Source organism: Ursus americanus, chromosome 29 (assembly GCF_024610735.1).
Source record: "Ursus americanus isolate L20-20 chromosome 29, mUrsAme1.1.p, whole genome shotgun sequence".
NCBI lineage: Eukaryota > Metazoa > Chordata > Mammalia > Carnivora > Ursidae > Ursus > Ursus americanus.
Window position 1 is genome coordinate 9,984,835 of NC_142155.1, and position 16,431 is coordinate 10,001,265.

Consider the following 16,431-nt stretch of genomic DNA (forward strand, 5'->3'; position numbering starts at 1 on the left):
GATGCCCATCTGTTCTGTATAGATGAATGTTTTGTGATTTGTCCCATATAGCCAACCACCCGGACGTGCATATACACAGGCAGGCTGAGGAGTATCGTTTATGAGACTCAGGCTGTGTGAATAACCTTGGGAGCCTACTTGTTTGAAATATATTATCTGGCCTTCAGGTCAGAACCAGCCCTTCTGCTCTGGATGCCAAGAACCACAAATCTTGTCTCACATCCCCTCCTGTGCCAGGCTGGGCAGGCCCCCCAGAATGGAATCTGGGAAAGGAGGCACATACACATAGCCCAGGTTCCTTGAAAATACAGAAACATGATAACAGCTCATTGCAAACTGCATGTAGGCGAATTAAACAAATGTTTAATTTCAAACCCTGTTATTTGCACTATAAATATGGCCCTTATAGAGATGGTCAGTTGGAAGTCTCAGGTGAGGGGGGGAGGCTCCACCCAGGCCTCTAATATCAGGACTCCAGCCTGACTGTCTCCACCGGGTTCCCTGGCTGATGAGGCTGGATGTGGTAAATACCTGATTTGATGTAACTTTGCCTTATTCTTACTTATTGCGTACTATTACCTTCATCTATGTGTAGATTCCTTTCCTCTCCTGTTTCTTTGAGGTTTCTATAATAAAATTTTCTTTCCTTTTTGAAACTGAAACACAGCTGTTGTGAATCTTTTGTTCAGAACACTGTCTCAGCATTATTGACTTTTTTTTGAAGATTGTATTTATTGTCAGAAAGAAAGAGAAAGTACAAGCAGGGGGAGCAGCAGGCAGAGGGAGAAACAGGCTCCCCGCTGAGCAAGGAGCCCGATGCACGCATGCATGTGGGACTCCATCCCAGGACTCTGGGATCATGACCTGAGCCGAAGACAGATGTTTAACTACCTGAGCCACCCAGGCGTCCCATTATTGACTTTTCTGATGATAAATGTACTTATGTGCTCAAATATTAAAAAAAAATTAGACAATATATAAAGTATTAAAATAATTATTCAAAAATCTCACTGCCCATATGTTACCTTCAAGTAGCTTTCCGTTACTCCATATATTTTTCTATTATTTTTTTCTATTATTTTAGTAAACATTTTATTGATACACAGCATTCATACAAAAACACACAAAGTGTGAAAAGATCCATCAGACGAAATAAAGGGAATACATCCATTTAGCCAATACCCAGAGAAGAAACTACTAGTACTCCAGAAACCTCCATTTGCACCCTCCCCAAGGATAATTACTGTTTGACTTAAATATAAATGGAAGTATTGTAAGATTTATCCATGTTGTAAGTATTGTATGAGTAAACCATAATTTAGTTTCCTATTCTGTCGATGTACATTTTGGTTGTTTCATGTTTGGGCTTGTAATGAATAGTGTTACTCTGAAAATTCTTACACATGACTTGGTGCATGCATACATACATTTCTGTTGAGTAGGTATCTAGGATTGGAATTGCTGGATTTTAGGATGTGTGCAAGTTCCAATTGCCAAGGTGATTGAACCAATTTACTTTCTGTTTGGCAATGCATGAGACTTCTAATTGCTCTACATCTTTGCCAACTGTCAGAATTTTCATTTTGGAGAATTCGGGTATTAGTACAATTGCACTCAATTTAAAAAAATTGAGTTGCTTAATTGGTTACAATTTACATACTATGAAATTGTGAATGAACAACTCCGTTTTCTTTAGTGAATTTCTGAGTTGTTCCACCATCACCACAAAGCAGTTTTTGAACATTTCCTTCCACTTCAAAAAATTCCCTTGTGCCCATTTGTAGTCACTTACCACTGTCTCTAACCTCAGACAACCAGTCTGCTTTCTGTCTCTGCAAAGTTGCCTTCTCTTAACATTTAGTATAAATAGAATAATAGAAAATGTAGCTTTTTGAGTCTGGCTGCTCTAGTTGGAACATCTCTGAGTTTTGATTGAGGATTTAGTCCTCTTAAATTTAATGTAATTATCAACATGATTGGGTTTATGTCTGCCATTTTGGTATTTGTTTCCTATGTCTTTGGTTGTTTTTTCTCCATCTTGTATTATATAAATACATTTTTATATGCCATTTAAATAGCTTTTTAAAAATATTTTTTAGTGTTGCTTTAGCGGTTATAAAAATCCCAATTTATTCTACTTCAGATTAATGAAAATTTATTTCTGAGAAAATTAGAAACTTTATTCCTTGAACTGACGTATCTATGACTAAACATAAAAAGGACAAAGCCTAAAATCAGTGACGACACTTGAAGGAGGAGATGGAAAGAAGGAGGAAGGAATAACGACGGAATAAATAGAGATGCTATCTCCTCAGATAGCAAAGTCCAAGGTGTTGATAGATGTGGTCGGTTCTCAGATTAATCTAAAACCTAATGCAGGGGCGCCTGGGTGGCTCAGTCGGTTAATGTCTGCCTGTTCGGCTCAGGTCATGATCCCAGCGCCCTGGGATTAAGCCCTGCATCAGGCTTGCTCCCTGCTTGTCCCTCTCCCTCTGCCCCTCCCCTCTGCTTGTGCTCTCTCTCTCTGTCTCTCTCGTGCTCTCAAAAAAAAAAAAAATCTTTAAAAAAATAAAAAACCGAATGCAGTTCCAATTAGAGTCACAACCACTTTTTTAGGGGGTGATACTGTAAGGTGAGGGTTCTTCTCAAAGCCTGCTTATACAGGTGCTTCAGAAGGACCCGGGGAAGCTGTACATAAGGTTTTTCCTGGCTGTCTAGTGAAAAATTCTGATGAGGTAAATAGTGCAGCCATATATTAACTAAGTTTAGTTACTACCAGAAGTATACAGCCAGAAATAACAGAGATAGGATAACATATGCTCCACAGCTAAATTCTCAACGTTTTCCAGACAATCCATAAACAACTGAAACTGTATTCTTTTTTTTTTTTTTAAGATTTTATTTATTTATTTGACAGAGAGAGAGACAGCCAGCGAGAGAGGGAACACAAGCAGGGGGAGTGGGAGAGGAAGAAGCAGGCTTCCCAGCGGAGCAGGGAGCCCCACGCGAGGTCACGCTCTGAGCTGAAGGCAGATGCTTAACCACTGAGCCACCCAGGAGCCCCTGAAATTGTATTCTTTTATACATTTAGTGAGTTCACTCAAAGACACTGTCCAGGCTAAACTACTTCCTGTCAGCCAGTTTATCCTGCTCCCAAAATGTGAGCAGGATTCACTGTTCTCAGTCTGCAGTTTTCTCTTTCTCTCGCTTATAAATCCTGCTTTTGCTTTTTATTGTTCCTCATGTGAGCTCTAGATTATGTATTTCTAGCAAAAATACTACATAACTCAGGAGGCACATGTTTTGTTTTGTTCGTCCCACTCTTAGTGATATTTAAAAAGGCCTTGTTTTGATCAAAAGTGTGAAATTGAGAGATTCTGATGAGAAGTGCCAACCTGGCTTAACTGAAGTGGAGCTGCAGGAAAACCTGGAGATTGGCTACCATGTGTGACCCACAGCTAACCTCCGAAGTTTTCTACAGATTCTGTCAACAGTGAATTTTTTTTTCCTCGATGCATCTAGTTAGCCTATTCAAAAATTGTACAGACTGGGGCGCCTGGGTGGCTTGGTCGTTAAGCGTCTGCCTTTGGCTCAGGGCGTGATCCCGGAGTCCTGGGATCGAGGCCTGCATCAGGCTCCTCCACTGGGAGCCTGCTTCTTCCTCTCCCACTCCCCCTGCTTGTGTTCCCTCTCTCGCTGGCTGTCTCTCTCTCTCTGTCAAATAAATAAAATCTTTAAAAAAAAAATTGTACAGACTGATCTCTTTATTAGCCCTCAATAGGTTTACCTGCAAAAATGTACAAACAAATGTCATTGTTTCCAGACTTCTGCAGTTTTGCTTTTGTTTCTTGACAACTGTTTCACTGACTGCCTTGGGTCTTAGTTTCCAGAGTCTTCCCATCTAATTCACCACCTAAAGTATACTCTTTCATGCAAATATAATGTACATATAGTTTAAAGAATGAAATGAGCACTCCAGTGTACCTTCATAGAACAAACCCAATATTTTGGAAGTATACACCTTTTCCCTCGACCAATTTTCTATGTTTTTTAGTAAGTTGCTTCATCTGCAAGAAATAATTTCCAATGGAAAAAAGACAGTCTCTTCAACAAATGATGTTGGGAAAACTGGACAGCCACATGCAGATGAAACTGGACCACTTTCTTACACCATACATAAAAATAAATTCGAAATGAATGATAGACCTAAACGTGAGACAGGAAACCATCAAAATCGCAGAGGAGAATACAGGTAGCAACCTCTTTGACCTTGGCCATAGCAACTTCTTACTAGACACGTCCCAGAGGCAAGGGAGATAAAAGCAAAAATGAACTGTTAGCACTTCATCAAGATAAAAAGCTTCACAGAGAAGGAAACAGTCAACAAAACTAAAAGGCAGCCTACAGAATGGGAGAAGATATCTGCAAATGACATTTCTGATAAAAGGATAGTATCCAAAATCTCAACACCCAAAAAACAATCTAGTCAAGAAATGGGCAGAAGACATGAGTAGACAGTTTTCCAAAGAAAACATCCAGATGGCCAACAGACACATGAAAACATGCTCAACATCGCTGATCATCAGGGAAATGCAAATCAAAACTACAATGAGATATCACCTCACACCTGTCAGAATGGCTAAAATTAACAACAGAAGAAACAAGAGGTATTGATGAGGATGTAGAGAAAGGGGAACTCTCTTCCACTGTTGGTGGGAATGCAAACTGGTGCAGCCACTCTGGAAAACAGCATGGAGTTTCCTCAAAAAGTTGAAAATAGAACTATCCTATGATCCAGCAATTGGACTGCTAGGTATTTACCCAAAGGATACAAAAATACAGATTTGAAGGAATGCATGCACCCCAATGTTTATAGCAACATTATCAACAATAGCCAAACTATGGAGAGAGCCCAAATGTCCATTGACAGATGAATGGATAAAGAAGATGTGGTATATATACAGAACGGAATATTACTTAGCCATCAAACAGACTGAAATCTTGCCATTTGCAACAACATGGAGCTAAGCTAAAGTGTGTTATGCTAAGCAGACGATGTCAGAGAAAGACAAAGACCATAACGTGGAATTTAAGAAACAAAACTAATGAACATATGGGAAGGGGGGAAAGGAAAAAAAAAGAGACAAAGAGGGAAACAAATCATAAGAGACTCTTAATGATAGAGAACAAATTGAAGGTTGAGGGTTGTTGAAGGGAGGTGGGGGGAGGGGGTGGGCTAGATGGGGGATGGGTGTTAAGGAGGGCACTTGTGATGAACACTGGATGTTGTACGTAAGTAACGAATCACTGAATTCTCCTGAAACCAACATTGCACTATATGTTAACTAAAATTAAAAAATAAGTTGCTTCATCTGGAAAACAAATGACCAAGACTGCCATTTGAACAGTGAGAGTAAGCTTGCCTTTTCAAATATTAAAATATTTTATAAAGCGACATAGTTAAAACAGTGGTATAGGTATTGAAAAAAAATAGAAAACTGACACATGTGGACATAAAATAGATTGGTAACATTGAATTTGGGTAAGTATAGTGAAAATAACTTTCATATCTTGTAGTGGGAAAATAAATTGGTATGACCATTTTGTAGGGCAGGTTGGCAATATAACAATTTAATTTTATTTATAAATAAATAAGATCAAGATCAAGACCTGAGCTGAGATCAAGGGTTTGACACTTAACCGAATAAGCCACAATTTTAAAGGTGCTCATTCTTCAACCCGGCAATTCCATTTCTAGGAAGATTTCTATAGGAATATTCCAACATAGGGGCGCCTGGGTGACTCAGTCATTTAAGTGTCTGCCTTTGGCTCAGGTCGTGATCTCAGGGTACTAGGATCAAGCTTCACGTGGGCCTCGAGTTGGCTTCTCCTCTCCTTCTGCCTCCACTCGCCCCGCCCAACCCCTACTCATGCTCTCACTCAATCAAATAAAATTAAAAAAAATATTTCAACATAGATATGAAGGCACAAGTAGAAATTCAGTGCAACAGTTTGTAATTGAGAAATTTGGGAAACAAACGAATCAACCAGTAATAAGAGAAGGGTTAAAGTGTACACTTAGGAAAATCTAGCTGCTGAAAGAAAAAAAAGTATGTGCAATTATGTAAAAGTACAAGTGAAACTGTAAAAAGTGATTTCCTGTAAGAGAATGGGTTGAAAAGAGCAGATAGGGAGCTCTGGGGACCTTGAGCTGGGTGAAAACTCAGGTGGCACTGCTTCATGCTCTGCTTTGAGAGGAGTCTCCTTTGAGAGGAGGAGGTTTTTTTTTTTTTTAATTGAACATTTGTTCTTTATTTACTGTGATATTACCCTTCTGGATTAAATAATAGATTTTTTAAAAATCCAACACTTGATACACATAAAGAATTTTACATAAGTGTCATCACACCTAAATGCTTTTATTTCAAGTTCAACCTCCCTTCTTTTCTTGGCTCTAATCTCCTACCAAAGATGTTTACTGCAACTTACCATTTTCTTCTTTCACAAAATCATCTCAGACAAGTCTCTGTGTGTATGTATAGGACGTTTTTGTCTGTTTCAGAATAGTCATAGACTCTTATGGCTTGTATCTGCTGCCAGTTATCTTTCTTGTAAAGGAGAAAATCTGATGTGGTCATATGGGTGCTACTTAGAGGGGGAAAAGAGTCAACATTGAGTCTTCATTCTACTCTGATGTGGCTTCGGTTGAAACTGAATCTGCATTGTTTTTGAGTCTTAAATCTTTGAAGTTCACTCCGCCTAGGCTTTTCTTTGCTTCTTCTAAAAACAGTTAATAAACTATTATAAATTCAGCTTTGCATTTTATTTCCCTTATAACTGCTTATTTAAAATTGGAGTGGTTAGGGGGCGCCTGGGTGGCACAGCGGTTAAGCGTCTGCCTTTGGCTCAGGGCGTGATCCTGGCATTATGGGATCGAGCCCCACATCAGGCTCTTCTGCTATGAGCCTGCTTCTTCCTCTCCCACTCCCCCTGCCTGTGTTCCCTCTCTCGCTGGCTGTCTCTATCTCTGTCAAATAAATAAAATCTTTACAATTGGAGTGGTCATCTGTTAGCGGTGACTAAAGGGTATATGATAGATATACCACTCCACACCCTTGCTCTTTGAAGTTAGGTTTCCTTGAAATTTTAAAAAATATTTCATTTATTTATTTGAGAAAGAGAGAGAGAGAGAGCAAGGGGGGGGCAGAGGGAGAGGGAGAAGCAGATCACCTCCTACCCCCTGCTAGGCAGGGAACTCAAAGTGGGGGGCTTGATCCAAGGACCTGGAGATCATGACCTCAGCCTAAGGCATACATTTAACCAACTGAGCCACCCAGGCGCCCCAGTTTCCTTGAACTTTTTAAATGAAAATTTTCATAAACACAAAGATTGCTGTGTGTTGGGGTTTTTTATCCTAGCACCCAGCTGTTAACAGTTTGCTTCCTTCTGCTAGCCTTGCACTGGAGTCCCAGCTGCCAGGAGTAGAGCAGGAAGCCAAAATGATAGAGGTGCTAAAAGGCAATCATATACTATTTAAATATATCAAATTAACATGTACACCTTAAATTTATACAATGTTATAGGTCAAATGTATTTCAATTTTAAAAAGTGGCAAAGAGGACTAGCCATCACGCGGCACCAGGACTCCTCGATGCTGAGGTTACTAAGGGAAGAATCACCTGCGCTGCTAGCGTCTCACTTGCAGCAAACCTCGCTGAAGGTCGGGTGACCCCCAAGACTTGAGGACAACAGCGGGGCAGTCCTGGCTCTTTCTCCCAATTTTCCCCTTGCTTGCCGTCAGGTGTACGAGCTGGGAGGTCGCTGGCTGCTTCCAGTGCCACGATATATCCAGCCACGTGGATTGGATTGGAACCAAGTTTTCTCATCCCGCATCAACTAGAGTAGAAACACCACAGGTTTAAGAAGTTTTCCAGTGAGGACGGACTCGACCAGCTGGAGAAGCCTCTTAACCGGCAAAACCAGATTCCTGCGGTTAAGGAGCCGGAGGGAAGCACCAGCCGGTGGCTGGGAAGAGTGCTGCCTCCGTCGGCTAGAAAACCAAGAGGTCTCACCTGCGTCTAGGTAGAGAGCAGCCTAGGGCAGATACTGGCTACTGGAGGAAAGGCCTCTCCCTCCCCTTTTACCTACCAATTAACAGACGCTAGAGAAATCCAATTCTTTATTAGGGAAATTCGATTCTTTATTAGAACTCTTTAGATCAGTGTTTGCAAACATTTACCTGGGGACGGGGACCGAGAACTACCCACACCATTCTTTCCCCAGCTTCTGCCTGAAGAAGCGGGACTTAGATGAATAGGGCAGCAGCAAAGTCTTCCACTTTATCCTTGCCTGGCTCCTGCTCCCCGGCGGGAAGTGCTTTCATGACCTGGTAACCGGGTCCTGGGTAACGTCAGGGGACCGCTGGGTCGCCGCCTCCCGGACATCATCGGGGGACCGCTGGGTCGCCGCCTCGCGGGCTGCGCCGGGGGACCGCTGGGTCGCCGCCTCGCGGGCTGCGCCGGGGGACCGCTGGGTCGCCGCCTCGCGGGCTGCGCCGGGGGACCGCTGGGTCGCCGCCTCGCGGGCTGCGCCGGGGGACCGCTGGGTCGCCGCCTCCCGGGCTGCGCCGGGGGACCGCTGGGTCGCCGCCTCGCGGGCAGCGCCGGGGGACCGCTGGGTCGCCGCCTCGCGGGCAGCCTTCGGGGACCGCTGGGTCGCCGCCTCGCGGGCAGCCTTCGGGGACCGCTGGGTCGCCGCCTCGCGGGCAGCCTTCGGGGACCGCTGGGTCGCCGCCTCGCGGGCAGCCTTCGGGGACCGCTGGGTCGCCGCCTCGCGGGCAGCCTTCGGGGAGCTCTGGGTCGCCGCCTCGCGGGCAGCCTTCGGGGAGCTCTGGGTCGCCGCCTCGCGGGCAGCCTCGGGGGACCGCTGGGTCGCCGCCTCGCGGGCAGCCTCGGGGGACCGCTGGGTCGCCGCCTCCCGGGCAGCCTCGGGGGACGGCTGGGTCGCCGCCTCCCGGGCAGCCTCCGGGGACGGCTGGGTCGCCACCTCCCGGGCCGCCTCCGGGGACTGCTGGGTCGCGGCCTCTCGGGCAGCCTCGGGGGACCGCTGGGTCGATGCGTCCTGGGCAGGGACCTCCTCTGAGCCTGGAAGAAGAACAGTGTGGAGACCTTTCCTGCGTTCCCATACTCTTTCCACAAAAGGATTCATCCGTATGGGCTGGGGGGTTGGGCTCCGGAACTTGAGAGTACCAGGTCAACTTGGCCTTCTAGATCCCTTTTCAAGAAGGAATCCCTCTCCTGGACAGACTGAGAGGATGAGACCCATGCCCGGTTTCATCCAGGAAGCATCAGGATCCCTCCCAAGGAACCCATGGCCTGCCCAGGGTGCCCCTATTTATCCGTTTCCGTACTTTGTGCCCGGAGTTGGCGGTGATAGTCAGCCAAATTCATGATCATCTTGGCTACATCTTTCTGGTAATAAGGCCGACCAAATATCAAGATCTCAGCTTCGCCCTCAGGGTCCCACTGATTAACATGAAGTAGGGTCTGCGACACACACTCCACGTGCGGGATGTGCTCTCCTCCCCGGCCTGCGCAGGAAGCAAAGAGGCTGTGAGGGGTGGGATTTGGGAAGGAGAAGGCTGCGGGAGGAGGCAGCGCTGGATTGCGGCGAGGGCCACTGAAAAGGCTCGCCCTGGGAGAGAAGCGGGAAAGGCCGCATTGGCCACCCCTCTCGGACCCACTCACCGAAGATCGCTTCCACCAGCCACGCCTCGAGGTGAACTGCCTTCGGACTCTTCAGATACTCGGAGTGGAACCAGTAGGGCCGCTTGCTGAGGTTACCGAGCACCGTGAATAGAGTCCCTTCTCGCTGCTCCAGCTGCACGAGGGTTGGAAACCGCCTGGGAGTGGCCATGGGGCAGCGGGCCTTGCTGGTTGGGACCAGCGGCCGCACTTGCGGCAGGGCCAGGGCCTTATTTCAAGGGCTTTTAGCAAGCCCCTCCCCATCCGCGCCCTTTTCATTGGATTCCAGCCCTCGCCTCCCAAACCCCGCTGCTGGGGCTTCTTCCCCAGCTCGCCCGAGTGCGCGGAGCCGAGCACCTGGGCGCTCTAGGAGGGGCCCTTGCTGGGGACCCGCCCTTCTTCCAGGCTCTGGGAGCCAGAGGCTGAGCGCCCGCGTGGGAGCTGTCTGGAAGGCTGGTCCTGGGAGGTGAGGACAGCCGCATAGAGGTAGGGAAGATCCCCCGTCAGGACAATACCTTTAAGAGAAGCGAACTGGTATGTGCGGAGACACACGTGCTTTCCCGCGGTTTTAATGGGACCAGCGTTCCTGAGGGGTTGGAATGACTTTTTCATGGAAAGCCTAATGAAATACATGGAAAAAGTAAAAGCTTAAGGAGTAAAAAAAAAGGTATTCGAGGGCTAAAGTAAGTCCCACTTTCTCCTGAACCCTGACCACTGAGTTCCCTCTCCAGGTGCCATCGCATTTCCAGCTCCTTCTTCCTTAACCTGTGAGAGACAGCTGAGCACACCCAGCAGCAAATAGTCTATGTGGTTTGGACGCTACAAGAGAATCCATTGAAACTTTTTTGAAACTTTTTTGAATCTATTGAAACTTTTTAAAAATTCTCTAAGTAATATAATATTTCTGTGTCTTGGGTTCCCCCCTCCCCCGCCCCCAGCTTAAAGCATGACCCATTGACTGCTACTCAGAAAGATAAAGCTGTATTGCTCTTGAGTCATTAGTTTGGGTGTCATGCCCAGACCCAGCAGTGAGAGATCCCCAGAAACCAGGCTCATCCTTTTATCCTCTATGGGAATTTTGTAGGCCGAAGAAGTGAGTGAGAAATTTGTAGGTGTCTGACAACATTAACAGTCTTGAGAACTAAGCAGAATATGAATTGAGAGCCAAAGAAGGGCTCCATTCAGAGTCCTCCATTCAGAGGGTTACAGGATGGAGTTATAAACTTCTGTGGGTAGGCAGAATGATTAAGTGTGTGTATAACTGACACTCAAGGATCTGGGCTTCATAACTGTCCCCTCTGGAGGTTATGGACTCCCTAACACAGCAACTATAAATTGAATTTTAAGGTCCCATCAGTGTTACCAACAAGAATCCAATCCAAGAGGTATTTCCATGAAAATCTCTACTCTGGAATCTCTTTGATGATGTAGGATGATACATTGTTTCTTAGTTGGCATAAGAGGATACTTAGGGTTCTATGCATGTTATTGTCATTTATCTGTACCTGTGGGGAGTGCATGGGTAGAGATCTTTTACTTCATTGAAGTTTAGAATTGGGTATAGAAATATTTAAGAGAACTAAAACCATAGTATTAGTAATTTTGTTTAAAAGTGATCTATCATATAAAATCCTAGAATATGCAGACTAATCTATTATGCTAGAAATCAGGGAGTAATTGCCTGGGGATGGTAATGGAGGGAGGGAGGAAGGGATTGGAAAAGGCATTTGGAAACTTTTGGGGACAATAGAAATGTGCATTATCTTGATTACAATGATGGTTTCACTGGATGTGGTTTATATGTCAAAATTGGTCAACTGTACAAAGTTTAATATAAGTAGTTAATTGTGCTTTATTCTTCAAACTGGTTAAAAAAGAAAGGAGGGGTGCCTGGGTGGTGCAATCATTTAAGCCTCCAAACTCTTGGTTTCCACTCAGGTAGTGATCTCAGGGTCAAGGGATTGAGGCTGTGTGGAGCTCCTGCTCAGTGGGGAGTCTGCTTCTCCCTCTCCCTCAGCCCCTCCTCCCCTCAAATAAACATATAAATCTTAAAAAGGAAACTTTCTAGGCTTGGGGAGCCTGGGTGGCTCAGTTGGTTAAGCATCTGCCTTCAGCTCAGGTCATGATCTCAGGGTCCTGGGATCAAGCACCCCCCCCCCTCGGGTTCCCTGCTCAGGTGGAAGTCTGCTTCTCCCTCTACCCCATCCCCCCACCCCCCACCTTTCCACCCCCACCCTCCCTCATGTTTTCTCTTTCTCTCAAATAAATAGGTAAAATCTGAAAGAAAGAAAGAAAGAAAGAAAGAAAGAAAGAAAGAAAGAAAGAAACCCTAGGCATATGAATAGGATAGTAAGTTTTGAAAGTAAAACTTGAAAGCTTAAGGAAGCTCTAAAGGCTTGGTTTTTACAATTTTAGGAAATAAAATATTAATTTCCAAAGAAATCTCTGAACACTCTTGTGTATGCATAAAAATCACCCCCGGGGTTCCAAGAAAAAAAAAAAACAACCAACAGTTTTCACCCCTCTCTCCTAGCTTACCTATATGTATCAGACCTGGGAGCCTCCCAGTTCAGTCATATGATTTTGTTAGATCAGTGTTCACGTTTATATTATTATGACCTTGTAAATAGTATCTGTAGCTGCAAAAGTTTACTACAATTTCTTGCATAAAGTTTTGTTTTTCTTGATGTCATTAATTGCTCTTTTGTTCAAATGCTTCTTTTTCTTTTAAAATGCTTATTTTTCTATGTCCTTTATCTCCACACTCCCCAGCTGTGTAAATTTCTTCTCTGGACCTTCACGCACAGCAGGAACTTTATCATTTCATCTTGAGAGTACTGCTCCTTCAGTCTTGACTGCTCCAGTCTGGGTTAGCTGCTTTCAGGCCCGCCGTCCTGTGGGTTACTATAGCCTTTCCTGGTGTTAGATCCTGGGCTCTCTGGATCCCGTGACTTCCTTTCTTTTGTGTGCGTGCACATTTGGTTTTGTTGTTGTTGTTTGTGAAGTAGATTTTACAGTAGTAGCAAGAGCACCCAGGCAACGATTCCTGAGTTGCTCTGTGATCATCTCCAAGACGACCCTCGTTTTTACTATAATTCTCTTTCCCACTTTATTTCTGATTAGCTTCCAGGAAGCTGAGGATGAGGTAGCTGAATTCCAGGAGGGAAGCAGAAAATGAGAGACAGAGTTGTGGGCACAATTAGTTCAGGCTGAACGAAGAAATAGAGACTTGCAGGCTGGTAAGGAGACTGCAGCTTGAAGTGGAAGCTTTGAAGGCAGTGGTGGCAGTGGGTGCCGATGCCTAATGTGCTAGGTTTATCAAAATGAGAAATATACTTTTTCAGGTGGAACTGAAGAGCGGTCATCAACAGCAACAACAACAACAGAATAAGCGTCAAGTGAATTTTTGAAATGAAATGTTTTCTTTCACGGGACCAAGGGAAAGTGGTTTAGAGTTTAGAAGTTCACTTAGAAACTTCATAGCTGTCAGTTTTCTAGCTATAATGTTCCTATAATTTTCAAAGGCTGTCTGATTATTTTGACAGACAGAGTGCCTCCTTCTACAGGACTTTAAAATTACATATTTGACAGACACAGTTATTTCATTATTGTTCATTGTCCCTTCAGTTTTGGAGTCTCCTTTGGGTTAAAACGTTAGCTTTAAAAATGAATTTTCAGTAGTAAAAAGATGAACCCTTTTCGTTGCTCTTTACTACCCGACTTAGTCAAGGCAAGAGTATTTCTGTGTCTGGGGAGTGAATGGGTTTGGAGAAGGTAGTGGGAGACTTCAGGTAAGGGGTAAGGAATTTGGACTCTTAGTGGTAGTTTACACTGGCCTTACCCTGGGCTGCGTTCAGCCTGAGAACCCAGAGGTTCTCTCACCTGGTTCACGGTATTTGAGGCAATGGTTTCATTATTTTACTTCTCTTCAGAGAGAGACTTCCTTTCATTTTGATAGAGCAAATCTATTTTTTTCTGAGGCCTTGCATGTTGGAAAATATTTTTATTCTATCCACACAGTGAATTGGATATTTGGCCTTAGAATTCTTGATTGAAAAAAATTTTCCCTCAAAATTTCATGCTTCACTTCATTGTCTGCTAGCTTCCAGTGATGCTTTTGAGAAGTTTAGGCCATTCTGATCTTAATCTTTGGGAGATGTTTTTCAATTATTTTATTAAACATTTTTTCTTCCTTGTGTTTCCTCTTAACCTCTTTCTAGAACTCCTGTTATTTAAAAATTGGCCTTCTGGACTGCTATTCTTCTTTTTCTTTTCTTTTTCACCTGTCCTATGCTGTTTTTGTTTGTCTAGTAAAAAACTAATCGGAAGCTCTGAGCATGTATGTTTGTCTACACCCAACATTCACTGAGGGAGATATGATTAGAACTTTTTCTTGAGGGGCGCCTGAGTGGCTCAGTCGTTAAGCGTCTGCCTTCGGCTCAGGGCGTGATCCCAGGGCCCTGGGATGGAGCCCCACATTGGCTTCTCCGCTGGGAGCCTGCTTCTTCCTCTCCCACTCCCCCTGCCTGTGTTCCCTCTCTCGCTGGCTCTCTCTCTCTCTCTCTGTCAAATAAATAAAATAAAATCTTAAAAAAAAGAAAGAAAAGAAAAAGAACACTTACAAGTAGAGAAAGAGAGACTTCAAGTTCAGAAGGAAGGACACTCGCCGTGATTTATCGCGGTTGCCATTTAGCAAATGTTTGTAAACCATAGGTTTTTCTCTATATTGGGTAATATAAAAATGGTTGCAAGATTAGCTATGGGTTTTTTTCCTGTTTAATGTCAGTGTTTTCAATAGGAAAAAGATAGCTATGTGTGGGTAACTGTATACTTAAATAGTACATTACATAAGAACTGTATGCCCTAGCATAAACAGTATAGCAAAAACTATTGTGCTGTACTCTTTGTTTTGTTTTTTTTTAAAGATTTTATTTATTTATTCGACAGAGATAGACACAGCCAGCGAGAGAGGGAACACAAGCAGGGGGAGTAGAAGAGGAAGAAGCAGGCTCATAGCAGAGGAGCCCGATGTGGGGCTCGATCCCAGAACGCCGGGATCACGCCCTGAGCCGAAGGCAGACGCTTAACCGCTGTGCCACCCAGGCGCCCCTGTGCTGTACTCTTTGAATTAGAAAAACTGCATAGAATCTTGTATAATCTGTGCACTCAGTTTACAATTATGTCTATGTAAAATTCTAGCTTTGTGGTTCTCGATGGGGGGAAGGCTAATTTTGACCCCCAGAAGACATTTGGCAACATCTGGAGACATTTTTGGTTGTCAAAATGGGGAAGTGGGAAAGGTTGCTACTGGTATGTAGTGGGTAGAGGCCAGAGATGCCTACTGATATCCTGCTATGCACAGAACAGCGCCCCACAAAGAAGAATTATCCAACACTAAGTGTCAATTTTCCGAGGTTAAGAAACCCTTACCCAGCTTATGTGCCTCTATAGCTTAGGTTTATAGCTTCAGATTATTAAAACCTCAGATATTTAAGATATTAGGGTAGTTACATAAATGGCCAAAACCTTTAACTATGTAGCATTACTGTGTAGTATATTGAACATAGAAAGTGATGAAGATTATAGGTATTTTATTGCTATGTTTCCATCTATAAATAACCTGAGATTGAGAAAGTAATACAGGGAACATCAGAGATTGTCTAAAATGGGTCACTTTGAAAAGCAGTTCATTCCTCTAGCTATTGATTCTTTAGAAGCAGCACATACTTTTTAAGGTTTAGTTCCCTTTTTTCTTTGAATTTATCATCTTAGTTTGGATAGAAAAATTGTCATTTCAGCCATGTACTGAAGTCTTAATATAAGTGAATGGTTGAAGCTAGTAAAACTGGTACCAATATAAAAATGGTACTAGTGGTCCATGAGCTTGAAATCAATGAGTGGTTATTTTTTTTTATATTTATTTTTAAATTTTTTAAAAGATTTTATTTTTTTATTTGAGAAAGAGACAGAGATAGCAAAAGCGGGGAGGAGAGGGAGAAGCAGGCTCCCCACCAAGCAGGGAGCCGGACATGGGGCTTGATCCCAGGCCCCTAGGATCATGATCCGAGCTGAAGGCATCTGCTTAACCAGCTGAGCCACCCAGGCGTCCTGAGTGGTTATTTTTTAAATAAATATTAACAGCTATATGGGAGTCAGAATAGGGGTAGGGGGAGGATGACCTCTGTATCAGATAATGATGATGATGATGATGGAATAATGATAGTAGCTGATGAATGAGTTTAGGGAAGCACTTATCACACACTATCTGATCTAATTTGTAGAACAATTTTGAGAGTAGCATTATTATTCCTGAATCTGAGGCTCAGAGAAGTAACACAGTAAGTGAGAGTCTGATCTCATATCACGGTGTATTTTGTCTTGCCCCTTTCTGAGGAACGGAGTTTGTATCTTCAGTCCTTTTGGTATTTATTCCGAGACCAAGGGCTTGCTTAACCTGGTGATTTGCCTTCAGTCCCCTGAAGGTGCTTTTTCCACAATCCAGATTATTCTGATGCACAGTAAAGTTGAGAATCACTGCAAGAGATCGCTTTGAATTTTCTGATTTCTAGGACTGATAATGTAGCTTTATTTTTATTTTTTTTTTAAAGATTTTATTTATTTATTTGACAGAGACAGACAGCCAGCGAGAGAGGGAACACAAGCAGGGGGAGTGGGAGAGGAAGAAGCA

General features: G+C 43.8%; 1 protein-coding gene across 1 annotated transcript; it reads right to left on the bottom strand.

Moving 5' to 3' along the window:
• Nucleotides 1–8,379: 8,379 nt before the first annotated feature.
• KHDC3L (KH domain containing 3 like, subcortical maternal complex member) lies at nucleotides 8,380–9,939 on the bottom strand. Its single transcript, XM_087856897.1, has 3 exons — nucleotides 9,747–9,939; nucleotides 9,410–9,589; nucleotides 8,380–9,143 (listed from the first exon to the last, which is right to left on the bottom strand). Exons 1-3 carry the CDS (start codon nucleotides 9,913–9,915, stop codon nucleotides 8,380–8,382), a joined length of 1,113 nt encoding a protein of 370 aa, XP_087713023.1. The 5' UTR covers nucleotides 9,916–9,939.
• Between the last annotated feature and the right edge of the window lie 6,492 nt (nucleotides 9,940–16,431).

What these genes read in the sequence shown, in the direction of transcription:
- KHDC3L (XM_087856897.1), bottom strand. Translation starts at nt 9,915, where the DNA reads ATGGCCACTCCCAGGCGGTTTCCAACCCTCGTGCAGCTGGAGCAGCGA. An exon ending in GCTGGTGGAAGCGATCTTCG is followed by an intron (nt 9,590 to 9,746) that starts GTGAGTGGGTCC and finishes CTTCCTGCGCAG; the next exon opens with GCCGGGGAGGAGAGCACATC. An exon ending in CCGCCAACTCCGGGCACAAA is followed by an intron (nt 9,144 to 9,409) that starts GTACGGAAACGG and finishes TTCTTCTTCCAG; the next exon opens with GCTCAGAGGAGGTCCCTGCC.